The 21,131-nt window shown below is 44.9% G+C and overlaps 1 protein-coding gene across 1 annotated transcript in view; it reads left to right on the top strand.

The window, feature by feature from the left end:
* LOC309558292 (UDP-glucuronosyltransferase 3A1-like) overlaps positions 1-20,338 on the top strand; it is a 36,332-nt gene extending 15,994 nt beyond the window's left edge. The window contains exons 2-7 of the mRNA XM_082261346.1: positions 4,635-4,736; positions 10,773-10,887; positions 12,795-13,329; positions 17,110-17,341; positions 18,969-19,188; positions 19,795-20,338. Of these exons, the coding sequence (XP_082117472.1) occupies positions 4,635-4,736; positions 10,773-10,887; positions 12,795-13,329; positions 17,110-17,341; positions 18,969-19,188; positions 19,795-20,071 (1,481 nt within the window). The 3' untranslated portion in view covers positions 20,072-20,338. The remainder of the gene's footprint in view (positions 1-4,634; positions 4,737-10,772; positions 10,888-12,794; positions 13,330-17,109; positions 17,342-18,968; positions 19,189-19,794) is intronic.
* Positions 20,339-21,131: the final 793 nt, after the last annotated feature.

Genomic DNA, 21,131 nt, shown 5'->3' with positions numbered 1-21,131 from the left:
AGGAGGAAGATGGAAGTAGGATTACAGAATGGTGTTAACATCCAGTTCCTCATTGAGCCCATTAGGGCTGAGGCTGTCTAGGGTGTATATCCAGAACGTTTCCCTCTCACAAAGTAGGGAGAAACGTTCTGCGGCTGGTAAATCCCTAGGGATGGACTTCAGGATCCAAACCTGTAGACCTGTGGTAGATTTTTGGTGGGCCTCCAGGAAATGACGGGGGACACTATGTTGGTCGCAACCAGTTTCAATGAAGCGTCTGTGTTTCCCAAAGCGCTGTCTTAGGGGACATATGGTGCGACCGACATAGAGAAGTGGACATGGACAGGTTAGACAATAAACCACGTGATCTGTGGAGCAGTTATGAAAATCATTGAAGGTATATGTTTTGCCTCTGTGGCTGAAGGATTTTTGGCCATGATGGACAAATTCGCAGGTTTTACATAAGGTTGAGAGGCCACTGAGGGGAGGCCGGAGCTGAGCAGAGTAGTCTGGATCCCCGCCTATCCTCTTTAGGGATTGAGAGAAGCTGTGTAGGGAGGAGGAGTAGGAGATAAAAAAAGTCAGCTGACCACCTGACACCAATAGAGATGGGGGGGGGAAGCTCCCCCCTCTGCAAGGAGACCCCATGGAGGCACGTGTAGTGGATGCTGAGGGGGAATGGACTGACTGACAAGGTAAGAGGCTGTCCCATTAGGATAAGAGGACTTTAAAACATGAATGGATCTAGCCTCTCAAGCAATTGAGACATAGGATATCCCCAAGGCCCCAAGTGAGAGTCTAAGGCAGGGATCCTCAAACTACGGCTCTCCAGCTGTTATTGAACTACACATCCCATGAGGCATTGTAAAATTCTGACATTCACAGACATGACTGGGCATGATGGGAATTGTAGTTCCTGAACAACTGGAGGGCCATAGTTTGAAGACCCCTGTTCTAATGAGACCAGCTGTAGAGGCAATTTGCAACCTAAAGTTGGGAAAACAGAACTGTATAACCATACACAACATTGAGGCGTTATATGCTGTGTTCGGGAGATTCAAGAAACTTTCTGACCTAATGTAAAAGTTTGAAAACACCTATCAATGCAGAGGATAGAACTTGTCTGACTACATAGTCAGATTGGACAAGATTCTACACCAGATCATCCAGGAGAAAGGGATAGAGCCACAAGACACTGACAGAGTTCAAATCTTACAGGAAGCACATCCTAACCATTCTACTTACATCTTTCATATATTCATCCAATAAAACTCTTAAAGTTTCTCCTGATGGACTCCAAAAACACTTCCACCTTTCCAAAGTTGGTGAGGAAAGTCAGGGAGGATGAGGCTTTAAAGGAAGAGAAAAATCAAGCTTCAAAATCCAGGGCAAAGCAAATGCTAAAGAAAGAGGAAATGCTCCCAGTGTCCTGCTCAGGTGGGAGAGTACTTCTTGGAGGATGACGACGAGCCAGTGCATAAGCTAGGTGTTGGGCTGCCAAGAAAAACCCCTCACTAAGTGCCTTCTGATCTGATATTGCCAGATTTGCTGGCTCAGGTGAGGCATCTCGAGACATGCAAGACAGCAGGCACTGCATGGGTTAACTCAGGAGTAGCTACCCTGAAGGTGGTAGTGTCCCAATTGAAGGAAATTGTAACCTGGCTGTTTGAGAGGATCAACGAGCAACTGGGAAGATGACGCAAGCTACTCTTCCTGAGCGGTCAGCAGATTTGGCGATCTTGGTGATCCTCTACAATTGTGGAGGTGTAGGCCACTACTAACTGGAAATCCCAAGTCGGCCAAAAGGGGGAAGAGCATTGGAAGAGGAGACAAGGAAATTCCCTGAGGGCATTGGGTATATGTGAGGGTTTACATCCACTTTAAGGGAGATAATCACGAAACCTGTCAATCCTTAGGATGCCACAGGATTATAATACAGTCTGTGGACTAAGACAAAGCTTAAGTGTCTAATGGTTATTCATATGTCTGATTTTAACATTTGTAATAACAAATCTTTTGTATATTATACCTGGATTGATTATTCATGTTCACTTGTCGAGCATGCCTGTGGAGTGTATTGTATGTATCTATTTGGGACGGTGCCAACAGAGAATTTGTTTCATATAAAATGAGCCCACCTTCCGTACTTTCTTTCCAGGATAGAGGTGGAATATTCCAATGGGGACACAAGTTCTAGTTATTCATTTTGGAGGGTATTCCTCTTCACTTCCTGTTGTGGCTGCGAGACAGGAAGTGAAGAGAATTCTCCCTGATGCTACTCAAGGTGGCAAAAAAAGGAACAGGAGTTATAAGCTTCCCTTACTTTATTAAAAATGAAAAACATGTTTTTTTTTCAGGTCTATTGTGCAGTTCAAAATGCTGGGTGTAATGTTCTGTGGTGTGTTGCATATAATGTCCTGCAATGTTATGTACAATGACTGCAATGAAATGCACTGTCTGCCTTTCCTGGCTGTCACACTGATGGAATGGGTTTATAGTTTCACCGGGTATATGACTCCAAATATGAAATAGATAAGACATACTCTAAAACCCACTATTGCCACATCCCTGTGTAATTGCAATAGAGAAAAGAGAAGAGGGGAATGAGAGAATCCCACAAATCAATGGGGTCTCTCAACCTCTCGAGTAAATTGGGACTTTATAGGCTACTAGTAGGTGCTGATCTTGGTGGGAACAAATACAACAATCATTTAAAAAATATTACATTTATTTCACATAGACGTACAAAAATGTAACAATTAACGTGTGTTCAATAAAACATGATAAATACATGCACATGAGTCATAAGACAGAGTTAGTTAGCCACTGGAGCCCCAATGCCTCTAATAACTAGGGCAACTTATATGAGGTATATAACGGATCATGATAAGAGATCATACACATATGGGGTTCACTTGTGGTAAACGTGGAATCGCTATATGACTCCAAATACTGAAGACATTTGATCAACAGTTAGGCCAAGTAAATGGTATTTTTGGGAAGAGAGTTCTGTGATGGCAAAATCTGAAGTCACCAGTACTCCAAACAAATGTGTTTCACGTTTATTGTGAAGACAGTGTGACATAAGAATACATAAGAATACCGAATACCAAAGTTTCAGAGCCTCCCAGGTCCCTTCCTCAAAGTAACACAGTGACCCCGCAAGGCCCTGAAACATTGTTATTCTTAGATTTATGTCACCACGCATAGCTCCCAACTGTCCCTGATTTTGAGGGACTGTCCCTCATTTTGAACAAAGTCCCTCTGTCCCTCTTTCCTCCTCATTTGTCCCTCATTTTGGTCTGATCTATATAGTTGTATATAAAATACACTTTTTATCTTTCAAAAAGTGTTTCCCAGTGCTAAACATTTCACCAAATTTCTAAATTGCTGCATTTGTAAATTTCTATAGCCAGCATAAAGGAATAACAGTGGTAAAAAAAAGCACTTGTGGGTTTAACTAATCTTTTTTTTTTTTTTTATATAATTTTCCTTTAACCTCCCTGGCGGGAATCCCGAGCGTGACCCGGGGTGGATTTTTTAGTCCAGGATCGGTATCCCCGAGTCACGCTCGGGGTAGATGTGCAGAGAGCGCAGCGGTGTCTCTTACCTTCTCCTGGCGATCCAGCGATGATCTCTCATTGCTGTGACCGCCAGCCGAGAGTTCGGCCGCTCGTCCGTCCTCCGTCAGTGTGATGACTTCCTAGTTCCGTTCCCTGCAGCAGCAATGCTGCATGGGAGCGGAACTAGGGAGGGAAATTCAAAACGTTGCACAAAACACAAACACAGACACATAACACATTATATATATATATATATGTGTATATAGGTATATATATATATATATAAATATGCACACACACACACACACATATATATATATATATATATATATATATATATATATATGTATATACCTATATACACACGTATATATATATATATATATATATATATAAAATTATATTATTGATTCGATTATAATTCATGCGTTATATATATATATATGTGTGTGTGTGTGTATATATATATTATATATATATATATGTAATATATAACGCATGAATTATAATCTAATCAATAATATAATTTTATTATATATATTATATATTATATAATAAAATTATATTATTGATTTCGTGTTTCAAATTTATCACATCTGGGATGTCTACTAGACTCTTGTTTTGGTCAGGTTTAAGACAGTAATTACTAAGAATTGTAGGCCTATAATACATAACGCCAAATTTCCATGAAAAAAATTGTACCGCTTTTGGTATATAATTCCTGACATAATCATACCGCCAGGGAGGTTAAGGGGGTGTGTCCTATGCCAACATACTTTTGCTAATAGGTGTCCCTCATTCCCATCTCAGAAAGTTGGGAGGTATGCACCACGTCACCATTTATTTGGAATGTCGGTGACTTCATATCTTTTAGTTTGGTTGTGGCATGGCGCAGTCATTTTGAACACCCACTGGTTATTTAAAGGTTATGCACTACAAAAGTACAGCTTCTAATTTGGATCATACTCAGTAATGACAACACTCTCTATTTTTCTCTGTAGAAGAATTTCTATCAGGTTTGCATTGCTTTCCTCATTGTGAGATTCTCCAGTTGTAGTCCAATGATGTCGACTTCACATTCTGTGTTTCCAGGGGGAAGTCATTACCTCCTGATAGATGAGGTCTCCCGGATCCTCCAAAACAATGGACATGAAGTGAGAATGTTCCTACAGTATGCAGACCAAATGCCTCCAGGTAATTGTACAGTAAAATGAACAAGATCTCTGAGATAATTACCCGGATAAGTGTAAATCAGATAATTGTTTAGCATTGTGCAAACGATATGTTAAAAGTTATATAGCATCCAACTCTAGCCAAAACTTTTTTAATTTAGATTTCTGTAGAATGTGGAAGGGTTAGAACCTCTTTCAATATTATATTGCTGTCTGTACCCTTTGTAGAACAGGACGTTGGCAGCACAGTGCAACTGCATGCCGCAGTTTTATGTTTACCTGAATAATGTGTGAGTTTGCCAACTCCTGTGGTCACTGAAAAGACCACCTCAGCAGGCCTCAAACCAGAAGGAACATGTCTTCTCATCCACCAGAAAAACATGTCCTGGTAATTACATCAGAGTCATTTTGAGGGAAATAGTGCAGAACACTGATTATCCTCCATCAGTTCCAGTGGTGGCTGGTGAAGTTTTAAGATGGTGGGGCGCAAGACCCCGCCCTTCCATTTTGACCCCTTCCATTTCTCAGAAGCCCCACCCCTTATAGACTCCACCCATTTTGTCCCCTGTATTTTGCTTGCGTGAACAAATTCTCCCAATATATCACATATTAAGGGGTCCATCAGTACTAGTATATCCCATAATAGGGAACAGGGGCCCTATTATGGGATATACTGTGAGAGACACCCTATTATGGGATACACTGACTGAGAGTGGCACAAACCCCACAGTACAGACCCCCCCAGCACAAACCCCTCAAGCACAAACCCCCCACAAACCCCTCAAGCACAAACCCCCTAGCACAAACCCCACAGTACAGGCCCCCTAGCATAAACCCCACAGCACAGGCCCCCTAGCACAAACCCCCACAGTACAGGCCCCCTAGCATAAACCCCACAGCACAGCCCCCCTAGCACAAACCCCACAGTACAGGCCCCCTAGCATAAACCCCACAGCACAGGCCCCCTAGCACAAACCCCCACAGTACAGGCCCCCCTAGCACTAATCCAACAGTACAGGCCAACTAGCACAAACCCCACAGTACAGGCCCCCTAGCACAAACCCCAGAGTGCAGGCCCCCTAGCACAAACCCCACAGTACAGGCCCCCTAGCACAAACCCTACAGCACAGATCCCCTAGCAATAATCCAACAGTGCAGACCCCCTTGCACAAAACCCACAATACAGGCCCCTTAGCACTAATCCCACAGTACAGGCCCCCTAGCACAAACCCCACAGTACAGGCCCCCTAGCACAAACCCCACAGTACAGGCCCCCTAGCACAAACTCCACAGTACAGGCCCCCTAGCACTAATCCCACAGTACAGACCCCCTAGCACTAATCCCACAGTACAGGCCCCCTAGCACTAACCCCACATTACAGGCCCCCTAGCACAAACCCCACAGTACAGGCCCCCTAGCACAAACCCCACAGTACAGGCCCCCTAGCACAAACCCCACAGTACAGACCCCCTAGCACTAATCACACAGTGCAGGCCCCCTAGCACAAACCCCACAGTACAGGCCCCTTAGCACTAATCCCACAGTACAGGCCTCCTAGCACAAACCCTACAGTACAGACCCCCTAGCACTAATCCAACAGTGCAGGCCCCCTAGCACAAACCCCACAGTACAGGCCCCTTAGCACTTATCCAACAGTGCAGGCCCCCTAGCACAAATCCCACAGTACAGGCCCCTTAGCACTAATCCCACAGTACAGACCCCCTAGCACAAACCACACAGTAGAGGCCCCTTAGCACTAATCCCACAGTACAGACCCCCTAGCACAAACCCCACAGTACAGGCCCCCTAGCACAAACCCCACAGTACAGACCCCCTAGCACTAATCCAACAGTGCAGGCCCCCTAGCACAAACCCCACAGTACAGGCCCCTTAGCACTAATCCCACAGTACAGGCCCCCTAGCACAAACCCTACAGTACAGACCCCCTAGCACTAATCCAACAGTGCAGGCCCCCTAGCACAAACCCCACAGTACAGGCCCCTTAGCACTTATCCAACAGTGCAGGCCCCCTAGCACAAACCCCACAGTACAGGCCCCTTAGCACTAATCCCACAGTACAGACCCCCTAGCACAAACCACACAGTACAGGCCCCTTAGCACTAATCCCACAGTACAGACCCCCTAGCACAAACCCCACAGTACAGGCCCCCTAGCACAAACCCCACAGTACAGACCCCCTAGCACTAATCCCACAGTACAGGCCCCCTAGCAAAAACCCCACAGTACAGACCCCCTAGCACTAATCCCACAGTGCAGGCCCCCTAGCACAAACCCCACAGTACAGGCCCCCTTTCAATGCAGTGACCAGTGTACATGCCCCCCCTTTCAATGCAGTGACCAGAGTACATGCCCCCTTTCAATGCAGTGACCAGCATACATGCCCCCTTTCAATGCAGTGACCAGCGTACATGCCCCCTTTCAATGTAGTGACCAGTATACATGCCCCTTTCAATGTAGTGACCAGCATACATGCCCCCTTTCAATGTAGTGACCAGTATAAATGCCCCCTTTCAATGTAGTGACCAGTATACATGCCCCTTTCAATGTAGTGATCAGTATACATGCCCCTTTCAATGTAGTGACCAGCATACATGCCCCCAATGCAGTGACCAGCATACATGCCCCCAATGCAGAGATCAGCGTGCGTGCCCCCAATGCAGTGACCAGCATACATGCCCCCAATGCAGTGACCAGCATACATGCCCCCAATGCAGAGATCAGCGTGTGTGCCCCCAATGCAGTGACCAGGGTACATGCCTCCAATGCAGTGACCAGCATACATGCCCCCAATGCAGTGACCAGCGTACATGCCCCCAATGCAGTCACCAGCATACATGCCCCCAATGCAGTGACCAGCATACATGCCCCCAATGCAGAGATCAGCGTGCGTGCCCCCAATGTAGTGACCAGCATACATGCCCCCAATGCAGAGATCAGCGTGCGTGCCCCCAATGTAGTGACCTGCATACATGCCCCCAATGCAGAGATCAGCGTGCGTGTCCCCAATGTAGTGACCAGCATACATGCCCCCAATGCAGTGACCAGCGTACATGCCCCCAATGCAGTGACCAGCATACATGCCCCCAATGCAGTGACCAGCATACATGCCCCCAATGCAGAGATCAGTGTGCGTGCCCCCAATGTAGTGACCAGCATACATGCCCCCAATGCAGAAATCAGCGTGCGTGCCCCCAATGTAGTGACCTGCATACATGCCCCCAATGCAGAGATCAGCGTGCGTGCCCCCAATGTAGTGACCAGCATACATGCCCCCAATGCAGAGATCAGCGTGCGTGTCCCCAATGTAGTGACCAGCATACATGCCCCCAATGCAGAGAAGTGGCTGGGGAAGCTGCAGCCCTCTTACCTCTCTCCGTGGTGTTAGTGGGGGAGTCCTGTGCCGAGTCCTCCATATCCGAGGTCGGGTCGCAGGGTGGATCATGAGTGCTGAGCTGCGGTGTGGAGGGATGAGGGAGCTCGTCAGCGCCATCTTGAGTGGCAGTGTGTGTCGGGCTGTCGGCTTCATGAAGAAATCAGTGAGCCGTCTGGCTCCGGACCGGATGGCTGCGAATTGCGGCGTGTGACTGTCATGTCTCAGTGGGTGCAGGCGGGGTGTCTTCCTGCTTGTGGACGTATGGGGCTGCTGCGGTGAGTCACTGGGTTACCCGTGGAAGCGGAGCAGGGTGGAGTTATGCGGCAATTCCGCTCTGCAGCCAGACACGCCCCCCCCCCGGATGTCCTCCTGTGTGATTGGTCCAGGCTGGAGTCTGGACCAACCACAGGCAGGAAATCACTAAAGTGGGGAGTGTCGGGGCGCATTGCTTTGCGCCCCGATGACCCCCAGAAGGCCGCCAATCGGCGCCTCTGCCCGCCGAAGGTGGGGTGAAAAACCCCACCCCACCCCATACCCACCACTAGGCCCGGCGCCCCTAGTGGGCTGAAAATAGAATTTTTTTTTTAAATCTTTTTTTCTCTGCCCACAGATTGGGGGGGGGGGGCGGCGCCCCTGCGCCCCCTATAGACAGGCCGCCACTGGTCAGTTCTTCTTTCTTACATGGCACGGAAGAAAGCAACGGAATACTTTGCAAGGCCTCACACACTCATGGTCCAAGCCCAGTCCCTGGAAAGTTCAGTTCCGCAGTGGGTGCTAAGATATGGTTCCATCCACTAATAATGGTAGATCAAACAGGCATCAGTCCAATCCTCCAACAGGGCCTGCATAACTGGTCACCACTCACTCAAACCAGTCTGAAGAGTATGTCCCCATGCACACAGGGCATTAGAAAAAATAAGCTGCAAAGACACTACCAACGCCAGCAAAAAGCGGCTGTAAAATCTTGCTTTTAGTAGATTTTTGCATTGGTATTAATGCACGTTTATTTGCATTGGCTTTTAGCAGCGTTTCTCTGCCTCTATTTAAAATCAATACTTCCTTATGAGAGCCGTCTTAACTGATCCGACTTTCAGCCTATTGATTTGAATAGAAGTTGCATCCAAATTTGATCATGATGATCCGACCTGTGGTGCTCTGAGGATCTTGCTGGGGAACCCCATACCAAAATTAAAAAAAAAAAGCAATGTGGGGTCCCACCCAAGGTCCACACCAGTCCCTTTGAGTTTGGTATAGATCTTGAAAGGGAACCCTACGCCAAAATGAAATAAAAAAAAAACTATGTAGGGTCCCCCCCAAAATCCACACCAGACCCTTATTAGAACATACAGCCCGACAGGTCAGGAAAAGCGGGGGGAGCAAGCAAGTGCCCCCCCCCTCCTGGACCATACCAGGCCACATGCCCTCAACATGGGGGGGTGGGTGCTTCTGGGCAGGGGGGACTCTGCACGCCCCCCCACCTCAAAACACCTTGTCCTCATGTTGAAGGGGACAAGGGCCCCTTTCCAACTTTTCAAAACCATCTCTTGTTTTTTATACACTACACACTATACAATGTACCCTATACTCATTTACATAGGGGTGGGGCCGTGATCTAGGGGCCCCTTGTTAAGGGGGGCTTCCAGATTCCAATAAGTCCCCTGCCTGCAGACCCCCACAACCACCGTCCAGGGTTGTGGAGAAGAAGCCCTTGTCCCCATCAATATGGAGACAAGGTGCTTTGGGGGGTGGGGCGCAGAGCCCCCCCCCTGCCCCAAAGCAACCAATCTCTCATGTTGAGGGCGTGGTATGGTCCAGGAGGGGGGGGTTGCTCGCTCTTCCCCCCCTTTCCTGACCTGCCGGGCTGCATGCTCGTATAAGGGTCTGGTAGTATGGATTTCTTTTTTTTTTTTTTAGGCGTGGGGGTTCCCCTCAAAATCCATACCAGATTGAAGGGTCTGGTATGCTCTTTTTTTCATTTTGGCGTGAGGTTCTATACCAGACTCAAGGGGCCCCCCTGCCCCAAAGCACCCACCCCCTCATGTTGAGGGTGTGTGGCCTGGTATGATCCAGGAGGGGGGCTGCTCGCTTGTTCTCCTACCCTTTCCTGACCTGCTGTGCTGCATGCTTGGATAAGGGTCTGGTCATTTCTTGGGGGACACCCTACGCCGTTTTATTTTTAAATTTTGGCGTGGGGCTCCCCTTCAAGATCCTCAGAGCACAAGTCGCACCACAAGTTGGATCATCATGATCCGACTTGGATGTGGCTTCCATTCAAATCAATAGGCTCTTATTGATTTTGACATGTCAAAAAAACAAACACTTGACACGTTATCCAGCATTAAGTCGCATTTAGCAGCATCAGATGTTTTTACAGCTGTAACCCCGGTCCTCAGAATGCGCTGGACCTAGGTTTTATTTGTAGCTTGAAAATGCCTATGCCACTTACAACTTCTAAAAGCCTGTGTGTGCATGAGGCCAAAGAAGAACATGGAAAGGCATTTTTAAGCTGCAAAAAAAAAGTCTGATGCTGGTAAAAGCAGATGTAAAAACACCCAGTGTGCATAGGGACTATTATATCAGTGGTATTGGCTGCAGAAGCCACTATGAAAATAGTTGCCACAGTACAAACTTCTAAGAAACTGTGCTTTGTTTTTGATGTTTAGGTTACAAGCAGCCAGCAAGTCCATATCCAGTGACCACATTTTCCTTAGATGAAAAATATGTTCAAGAATTTATGGATACACTTATAAAAATCCAGAAGGCATTTCTACAGGGCAGGTATGGTAAATTATATCACCATTCCATTCACATGTGTATTGCTGGAGTTTGTTATTATTATGATCCACTATCTCGATGTTCACTGTTTTTAGAAACTGCACAGTTTTGGGTTAAACCTCAACTTAAAAGATCTTCAAGGTGCCATTCTGTTAAGTTAACTGTCTGCCAATACTTCTGAGATTGTATATTAGACCTCAGTCTTTCTCCCATTTGATCCAGTGGCGTTGTTCTCCATAGTCTTTTGGATGGACTTTTGCTTTTACACCTGGCATGAAGCCTTTATAATCTGAATTTCCATCTGAGTGCATGGACTATTTTTTTATCTTTTTTGCTATGGTCACCTGCTGAATGGGCTCCTAATAATTTAGGTGACATCTAAGCTATGTATATACGGTCTTGGTGGTCCCTGTAGAAATCTGCATGTTGACATCCATGTAATACCAATGACAGGTTAACACGAGAGGTTAACTGGAGACAGTACAGCCCGGAGCAAAAGAGCAAAGAAATAAGCGCAGGGCAGCATGACTTGGCCAGCAGTGGAATTGTCCTAGCAAGGGTTAACAAGTTTGGCAGTCGTGGGGGTTTCCCTTCTATTGGTCAAGGTACAGTTAAGGGAGGGGCTGTAGAGGGGGGGGGGAAGTGAGCTCACTGCATTCTTTCCCGGGCAGCAGTTCAGCGTGGGTGAAGAAGCATTACCGCCCGCCCGCCCCTACATTGGAATGTCTGTTTCATGTGCTTGTTTGCTGATTTTTGGTTGGGGGTCTTTGGAGGTGTTTCTGGTAAAACCTGCTGTACTTAGCAGCTGAGGGACCCATCTAAGGTATGGAGTCACCTGGGGAATGCCAGTTAATAGATGGGTTAAATTGGAAGGTATCTGCTGTGTGTTGAGGTCGTCCCCGAGCCGGTGCTGCGGCTGGGGACAGTTAAGGCTTCTTTCACACGGTCCGCCTCCGCAGGTGGATCCGTGTTGCTCAGCGGGGATCGATCCGCGATCCCCGCTGAGCCGGGCGGATGACAGCTCCGTCTCCGCTTGCAGAGCGGAGAGGGAGGTGTCTCAGCACCCGCTGCCCTCTATGGGGGATCGGAGGAGAGCGGACCGCTTGTCCGCTCTCATCAGATCCGCTCCGCTCCGATTACTGAACGGATGGAAAAATAGGGTTTCCATCCGTCCAGATTTCAGCACAGGATCGGATGCGGATGGCAGCGGGTGTCGGCGGAGGTGACCTCCGCTGACAACCGCTGCCCCATAGAGCTGCATGGAGGATCTGATCAGATCCGCCTAAAAAACTGACAGGCGGATCTGATCGGACCGCCCGTGTGAAAGAGCCCTAAGAGTTACACAGATACACAAATGGTACTTGGTATTTGGGGCCTCCAAAGATCGGCAGCCTTATGTTATCTTTTATTATAATATTTTGGTTCCTGTTATAAGGAACGTGTTATATATATTTTGTTATTGGTTAATAAATGGCCACGTTGGCCAATTTTACTCCAATAAAGGTGTCCGTGTATTTATTGCAAGAAGTTTATTGAAAGGGTTTGGGATTTGGGATAAGGGTTATGGTAAGTGTCCAAATTACATCTGGGGTGCCTTAGTCATGTGTAATACTGTATAATACTGTACCAACTATATACAGTACATGTCCCTATTGAAGTGCATATGTGGACATCCCTTTCTCTGTCAGATCACAGGCTAAATCCACCTTGATGCTCTCCATATTTGGAGTGTTCAAGTTTTTTGGATAACAGCATCTACAGATTGGGTATGTCCCCTCAATGTGCTGGTTCCAACCTATGTATATGTCACATTCTCAGCTATTAAAGAAGTCTTTAATGAGCCCTCCTGGAACGCAATACGGATGATGCATTATCATAATATTCCCATGATTGTCTCATTTTCCTTTCAGAACTGAAATGTGGACCGTCCTGACATTAATGAACAAGATGTCCTACCAGTGCAATGTGACATTACACCAGTCAGAAATCATGAACTTTTTGAAGGAGGAACATTATGACATTGCAGTTGTAGACGCATTCGATCCCTGCACAATGCTGGTCTGTGAGAAGCTGGGACTCCCATTCATTGCTTTCTTCCCTACATTTATGGTCAATGCTAACCGCGTAGGAATGCCGAGTCCTTTGTCTTACATTCCATTATTCCAGACGAAGCTCACCGACCAGATGGATTTCTTTGGACGTATAAAGAACACGTTGGTGTTCTTGGCTTCATTAATATTCCAAGCAAAGATGGACTCCCTTTTTGATGGTGTCATCGAAGAACATTTTCCTGCTGAATCTAGACCAACTATAGCTGATCTTCACTTGAAAGCTGAGCTCTGGCTGTACAATGTAGACTTCACCCTTGAGTTTCCTCGTCCACTTCTGCCTCATGTTCAGTACATTGGGGGATTATTGGCCAAACCTGTAAAACCAATATCACAAGTGAGTATGGCAGAATGACCTCTGTTTTAATACAAGTAAAAGAATATTCAGGTCCAACTCACGCAAAAGCTTTTATTTTTATTAGTTAGGAAACAGTGATTCACCACCAGGACTAGAAATAAAGGGGACTGGGGTCAATAGAACAGAAAGACAGACCGCAAAAAAACTTGGGAGAGGTTCTAGCATTTCTTCATTTTACTTTATCATTTTTCTTCTTCCAATTCTAAAGCCCATCTCCAGGCATCACACCCTCTAAACTTCTGACCAATCTGCAGTTTTTTTTAAAATTCCTCCTATGCCCTTTTTAACTTACCTGAATCTGCTGTCAGTGGTGGAGGGAATGGAGAGAGGGCCCTATTGGGGGGGCTCTTGTGGCAAATTAAACATAGAAAATCTCTGTGTATCCATGAACACAACACAAATCCAGTACTGTATCATTAAAGTGATTCTAAAGGCAAAAGTTTTTTTTACCCTAATTCATTTTATGCATTTAAGATAAAACACTTTCTGGGTGCAGAATTGGGAGTGCCCACATAGCAAGAGGCTTGCTTTTGGGGGCCCTTGGCAAGGGGGAGGAGCCAGGACCGCTGGCAGGGGACCCAAAAATAAGAGGATCGGGGCTGCTCTATGCAAAACTATTGCACAGAGCATTTAAATATAACATGTTTGTTATTTTTTTTTTGAATCATAACCTTTAGAATCGATTTAACCACTATATACGGCGGCGGTCAGCCCCTCCCAGGCAAAGTGATGTACCGGTACGTCACTAGCCTGGGAGACAATAGGGGACGAGCGCGCGCCGCCGGAGGCGCGCTCCCGCCCCCACTCGTTCCCTAAGAAGCCCGCGCGTGTGACCGTTGGACCCGATGTCCGCCGGTCACTCGCAATCGTCGGGTGGAGAGGGAGAAAGGCAGGCTGCTAATGTAAACAAAGCCGCCTGTCATTCTCCCCTGTGTAAAAGCACAGATCATACGGTCCTGCTATGTAGGACCATTGATCTGTGCTGTTACACACACACAGCCACATCCAATCACAGTAAGAATCAAGCCCCTAGGGACACACTTAACCCCTCCCTCTCCAATAAAGTTAACCCTTTCCCTCCCAGTGTCATTTTTACAGTAACAGTGCATATTTATAGCACTGATTACTGTAGTAATGTCACTGGTACCCCCAAAAGTGTCAAAAATGTCAGTCAAGGGTCCCATCTGTCCGCCGCAATGTCGCAGTCCTGCAAAAAAATCGCAGACCGCCGCCATTACACGTTAAAAAAAAAAACAATAAAAATAACAAAAATCATTCCCTTAGTTAGTAAACGCAATAACTTTTGCGCAAACCAATCAAAATACGCTTTTTGCAATTTTTTTTTACCAAACATATGTAGCAGAAAACAAATTGGCCTAAAATGTTAAAAAATTTAGATTTTTACATTTTTTGGGGGGGAATTTCATATAAAAAAATTTGAAAAATATTGTTATTTTTGCAAAATTGTCGCTCTTTTTTTGTTTATAACGCATGATCAAAAAATCGCACAGGTGATCAAATACCACCAAAAGAAAGCTCTGTTTGTGGGAAAAAAAGGACGTCAATTTCATTTGGGTACAGTGTCGCACGACCACGCAATTGTCCGTTAAAGTCACGCAGTGCCGAATCGCAAAATAGGCCCTGGTCAGGAAGGGGGTAAAATTTTCCGGGGCTTAAGTGGTTAAGGATTACAGAGGTTTCTGTTGACACTGATCCTATACCCCCTGCAACAATTCCCATCAAGAACAGCTGAAGTCAGATGCATAGAAGACAACCGTGGTTACTAATCACAGATCACCCTTTGAAGGCAGAGAATTTATTTAGCTGTATAACTGTATATGTATTGCTTTTAGTGCTTTTTGGTCATCCCAGCCAGCACCTCAGGCTATAAAATCTGAGTGTCTCTTTAGATAAAAACTGACAACACAGCTCTTTGTAGTTCAGTACTGAGGGAGGTAAACTGAGCAGTTAATCCTTTGTGCACACACATGGTATTTGCCACCATATGTTTTAATGGAGACAAGCCCACTCACAGCATCCGCTGTTGCAATTCCGACTTTTCTGACCTTGCTGCCATGCCCAGATAGGCGTGTAACAGAGTTTACACTATGGTAGCTCCTTTCAAAGGCAACCTTTTTTTTTAAATTTCTAATTAGACCATTCAGAAAGTCAGCCCAATGTTTTTAACTATCATTTAATGAAAAGAAAGAAAATATTTACAGAAAGCATATTGCAAAACAGAAATAAGCAACAGTAAAAAAAACTTGATTAAAAGTGGAAAAATACCTAAATTCAATCCGATGTTTGAAAGGGTCACCAGCACTTACAAAAAATGATTCTCGGCATCCTTGATAGTTTCAATGTCAAATGAGAGCTCAGAGCTGCAAATGCAATTATTGTTCCTGGTCCCTGGAGAGATTAACAAGCTTAATCAAAAGGGTCTAAAGCCGAATATAGATAGTTCTAATCTTGGCCGGTTTAGCAGGGACTGGCTGAGATTTGAACCATGAATGGGCAGGCTGATTGTACCCAAGTTTATTAATCGATCAACATGGTACAACCTGCCTGTTGGCTTTTTCATTCAATTATTGCCAGCGGCTATAGCCACTAGCATTAATCATTGTGTGTTCTCCCCTCGCCAGGAGAACACAATAGCATTGTGCAAGTTATTCCCCTATCAACACCCGTGGTTGCAAGAAAAATAATCAAATCATACTTTCAGGACAAGTCTGATCATTGGAGGAGAGCAGGCTAAGTTCCCAGCATAGAGAACTGACCACGCTGTGCTCTCATGCTTTTTAATAGGAAAGCAGAGGTATTGGCAGGGACACAGGGATTTCACACCAAGGAAGCAATACAAAGAGAACAGGATACGTTTTCATACAAGTATATGGTACAGCTGGCACATATCAACAATATGAAATGTTGGATTTACATACTCTTTAATGTGTTTTACTGGCCTGCAGGATTGTGTAATACAGTATAGACCTGTTTAGTGTCTGCTGGAAATATATCTTCTTCCTTAAAAAAAATGAATCCTGTTCCCTTAAAGCATGTTATGCAGCACAGCATTTGCGCTGTGTAATTTGGCCCCTTCTATCACCTAAAATACCTGGCTGATCCTGCCTGGTTCTGCCCTCCACCCTGTAAACTGACCACGGCATATCATGGCTGCTCAGCCCTGACACCGTGGTCAGTTTTCGTGCCTTCATCATCTGCAGCCCTGCTCTTTGCCCTCCTGTGTCCTCCTCTCCCCCCTCCCCTACCTGCCTGTCAGCTCCATGTCATGGCCCGCCCCTCCTGCTGCTAAAATAACTGTTAATTAATTCTAAAATCCTCCTTGTTTCCTAAGCCTGTGTGCCTCTGTCTCTGTGTTAAAAAAAAAATGTTCTATATAACTAATTTTAGTGTGCTGCTCGGCGATCACGTGACCGACCGTCTTTCTCTCTCCCTCTCCCTCTCTCCTCCCGAGTGACGTCAGTGGGGGATTTTCGGCCCCTCCCACTCTAGCTGTCAGACAGGGAGAGGAGAGAGCCGACCGATCATGTGATCACTGAGCAGCACACTGAAATCAAGTATATACAGCATTTGTTATATAAAACATATAGACAGAGGCACACAAGCTTCGGAAACAAAGAGGATTATACAAAGTCATGCAAGTGGCTTAACAACCACTCTAAATGTGTCAAGGATTCATGGTTCAAAATCCAGTCAGACATTTCTTCACTGACAAATGAAATTTATTTTCATTATATTTAGGAATTGGAAGACTTTATATCTGAGTCCGGGGATGCTGGTTTCATTGTGGTTACTCTGGGATCAATGTTGTCCTCACTCCCTGTAGTGGAATTCCTCAAGGAGATGAATGGTGGATTTGCTAAGATTCAGGAGAAGGTGATCTGGAGGTATCAGAGGTCAAATTGGCCACAAGATGTGGAAATTGCTCCCAATGTGAAAATTATGGACTGGGTGCCACAGAATGATTTACTGGGTAACAATTGTACTATTATTTAAGCAGAAATGAATAATTTATAGTAGATATGGATACATAAAGATATCAATGAAACATGCTAATGGTCTGAAAAATTAGAAAAAAATATATATATTTAGCAGCCTTTCTCAACCTTTGTGTCATGGAAGAACCACTAATATAATACTCAAGTGTCAGGGAACTCCTGCAAGTTGTAGGTATAATAAAAAAAGAATAAGGAATTAGATATACTTAGTATATTTGACACCCAGAGTGGATAATTTTTAAACACTCTCTTGCTGCATACAATTAAATTTTTTCAATAACAAACATTTAAATAAATATTATTGATTGACAGTGACAATTGTAGTGCATCCTCAACATCAGTGGTCAGTAAGAAAATGTCCTCTTATATTTGTGGTCAGCAGGAAAATGGACTCAGTAGTTAGTAGTGGAAGGGCCCCCATAAGGGAAGTAAAAATATAACTGGGATTTGTGGTTACAGCCTGGGGGAAGAGAGGAAAGGTTGTTCTGGCCCTAAGCTACTAGCTCTGCCTAGTGACATTGGTGCCACATCTATGCAGGTACCAACAGAAAGGAGATCAGACCACCACTCCGTGTTCAAGGAATAATAAATCTTTGAAGAACATTAAGATTTCATGGAACCTTTTAGAAAGGCTGATCTATAGCATTCAGGCTGACTAAACAACATCACAATGAATTTTTAACAGGCATTGCTGTGATTTAGGCCTGCTTGTCTAGTTAAAAATATAAATGACTCTCTGTGGTCATGAACTTTCATATTCATTACAAGTAATGTATACACTGTTCTAGTTTTTACTTCTTCGCTTCTCCCTATTTCCTTCACCCTATCCTCTTCTCCTTCGTCCACTTCTCTCCTCTCTTTGCCTTCTTCTCTCCTTCCCTTTCTTCTTCCTCTCCTCTCCTCTACTCTACTCTACTCTACTCTACTCTACTCTGCTCTCTTCTTCCTCTCCTATTCTTTTCTCCCTCCCACCTTCCTCTCTCCTTTCCTTCTCCTTCCTTCTTTGTCTACTTTTCTCCCACCCCACCCCTTCCCTTAGACTGGCCTTAGATGGATAGACATTCATCTGGTTCAGTAGGGGCCACCTGAACGTTGATCAGTGTGTAGCTGTCACCGCTCAACAAATTTGATCATATGATTAATTTCTTTTGAAGGAGAAAGTTGGAAAACCAATAGCCAATACACTGTGACCGCTAATCAGTGTAACCTGACAGAAGCGGAATCCGATGTCAGAATACAGTGTTTCAGGAGGGGAGGGGAGGTTGGGATCCTCAATCCATAGGCTAGCCATCTCGGGCCAGCTTAACCCCTAAATCTCCTCTCCCTCTTTATCTTTTCTCCCCTGCTTACCTCATTTCTCCCCTCCCCTTACTGCTCTTCTCCTCCTTCACCATAACCCCCCTCCTACCCCTCCCTTCCTCATCCCACTCTACTCTCCTCCCGCATCTTACCCTCTCTCCTACTCACTCCCCACCCTTCCTTCTCCTACTCACTTCCCCACCCCACTTCTCCTATCCCCACTGCACTTTACCCCTCCCTACTACTTACCCTTGCCACTCCTTGCTTAGAATGATTTTGTTGTATTGCCTTTACCAATTTTAGGGCACCCTAAACTGCGTCTTTTTGTGACTCATGGAGGAATGAACGGTTTAATGGAAGCTGTGTATCATGGTGTTCCTGTTCTTGGGATTCCGCTCTTTGGGGATCAGATAGAAAACATGGTCAGAGTAAAAGCCAAACAAATGGGAACTTATATTCTACCTGACCAACTTAAGGCTGACAACTTTGCAAGCAGCATTCGACACATCATTGAAAATAAATGGTAATTGTTGGTAATGTAATATCTGTGGGGTTTGCACTGATCAACACACATCTGATATCTGCAAGGTTTGCACTGATCAACATACATCTGATATCTGTGAGGTTTGCACTAATCAACATACATCTGATATCTGTGAGGTTTGCACTAATCAACATACATCTGATATCTGTGAGGTTTGCACTAATCAACATACATCTGATATCTGTGAGGTTTGCACTAATCAACATACATCTGATATCTGTGAGGTTTGCACTAATCAACATACATCTGATATCTGTGAGGTTTGCACTGATCAACATACATCTGATATCCGTGAGGTTTAACATCAGATAACTATAACTGACATAGAATGTGCTGTGAGCAGCTGTAGCAGGGCAGCTGGTTGGCACTGGATCCGAAAGCTAGTGGAGATCACTGGAGTAGCATAGCCACTACATTGATTTCCAGCTTCTAGAGGGATCACACAGGTATGGTATATACAGTACATACTAGCAAAAACTGCCATACCTGGAATTCATCTTTGACTTTTTTTTGTAAAATCGCTTTAGAAAAAAGTAGTAAAAGCATTATACTTGACCCTGATTGTATTATGTTATGTGTTCACAGTTACAAGACATCAGCAATGAAGTTACAGGCTATTAGGAGGTCACAGCCCTTTCCTCCAGACCAGCAATTAGTGAGATGGGTGGAGCACATCATCCAATCGGGTGGAGGCGGTCATCTTCATCCCTATTCTTACAAACTGCCCTGGTATCAATATTGGCTGCTGGATGTCATTCTTTTCCTCTTCATCATTCTCACTGTGGCCATCTACCTCATTGTAACACTCTTCAGGGCTCTTATTAGGAAATTATGTTCTCCCGGAAAACTAAAGAGGAACTAATGAAACTTGGCAGTGTATCGGAAATAAAGATGATTTAATTGTGCTTACAACAACATGGATACCTCAAGTGTCAGTGAAATTTGCAGCCACTGATCACTAACCTCAGGGACATTGCTGTGATCCAAAGACTTATGATGGCCATACTAGGTGCGATATAATTGAATGATCAACGTTCGATTCAACAAAACGTTCAACAATTTAATGGGCAAGCAACGAGCGATAGACAGTAATGGTTTTGATCAACCAAAGTCAGTAGGCTGTGGCAGGAAATAATCTCACAGGGTCCATTGATGGCTTTTTTTTTTTACGTGTCTTTGTGAATTACTTGTGATCAGTCTACATGTAATGGTGTAAAACACAGTTGATTGACCCAGTACAATTGTTTTTTAATTCCACAACTGTCTTGGGATGATCAAAACCATCACTATCAGTTTCATTGTACTGTGTACAGCCATAATTAGATTTTAAGGCAGCATTCTGCATATCATCCTTGCTCTTTACCTATAGCATGATGTAGCTCTAGGTATACCTCTAGGTTATACCATAATGTTTCCAAATAGTACAAAAGTGCCAATTTTGACTGTATAATTGTTGCTAACTAAACAAAAATAAAACCAAAATACCACATCAGTAGTTTCTGTTCCATAGATCCCAGTTGGCTGTGTATTATGTGATCTATAAGATATACAATTATTAGCATTATTAAAGAACACCTTGCATAAAAACTCACTGTCCTCCAGTGAATCCCCCCCCCCCCCACCTGTGTCCATCATTTATCTTTCCTCCCTCCCCTCCCTTTTCCCTTACATCCCTATCCTTCCCTTTCCCCTCTTGCCCACTCTGTTCTTCTATGAACTTTTTTTCTTATGTTTCGACTCTCTTACCCACTCTCTTTCTGCCGTTCACACTACACATCTTGTGGTAGCATCTATACATTCATCTAATCATGTCTGGCCATCTTTCCCAACCTATTTAAAACCACCCTGCTCTAAAAGACAAAACTGTATAGTGTTTGAACATCCTAACATTAGTGGAGAAATGCCACCTTACCTTAGTAGCC

The sequence above is a fragment of the Pelophylax lessonae genome (genome assembly GCF_965119305.1).
Source record: "Pelophylax lessonae genome assembly, chromosome: 1".
Classification (NCBI taxonomy): domain Eukaryota; kingdom Metazoa; phylum Chordata; class Amphibia; order Anura; family Ranidae; genus Pelophylax; species Pelophylax lessonae.
The sequence above is the reverse complement of the archived record's forward strand: the minus strand, read 5'-3'. Positions and strand labels throughout refer to the sequence as shown.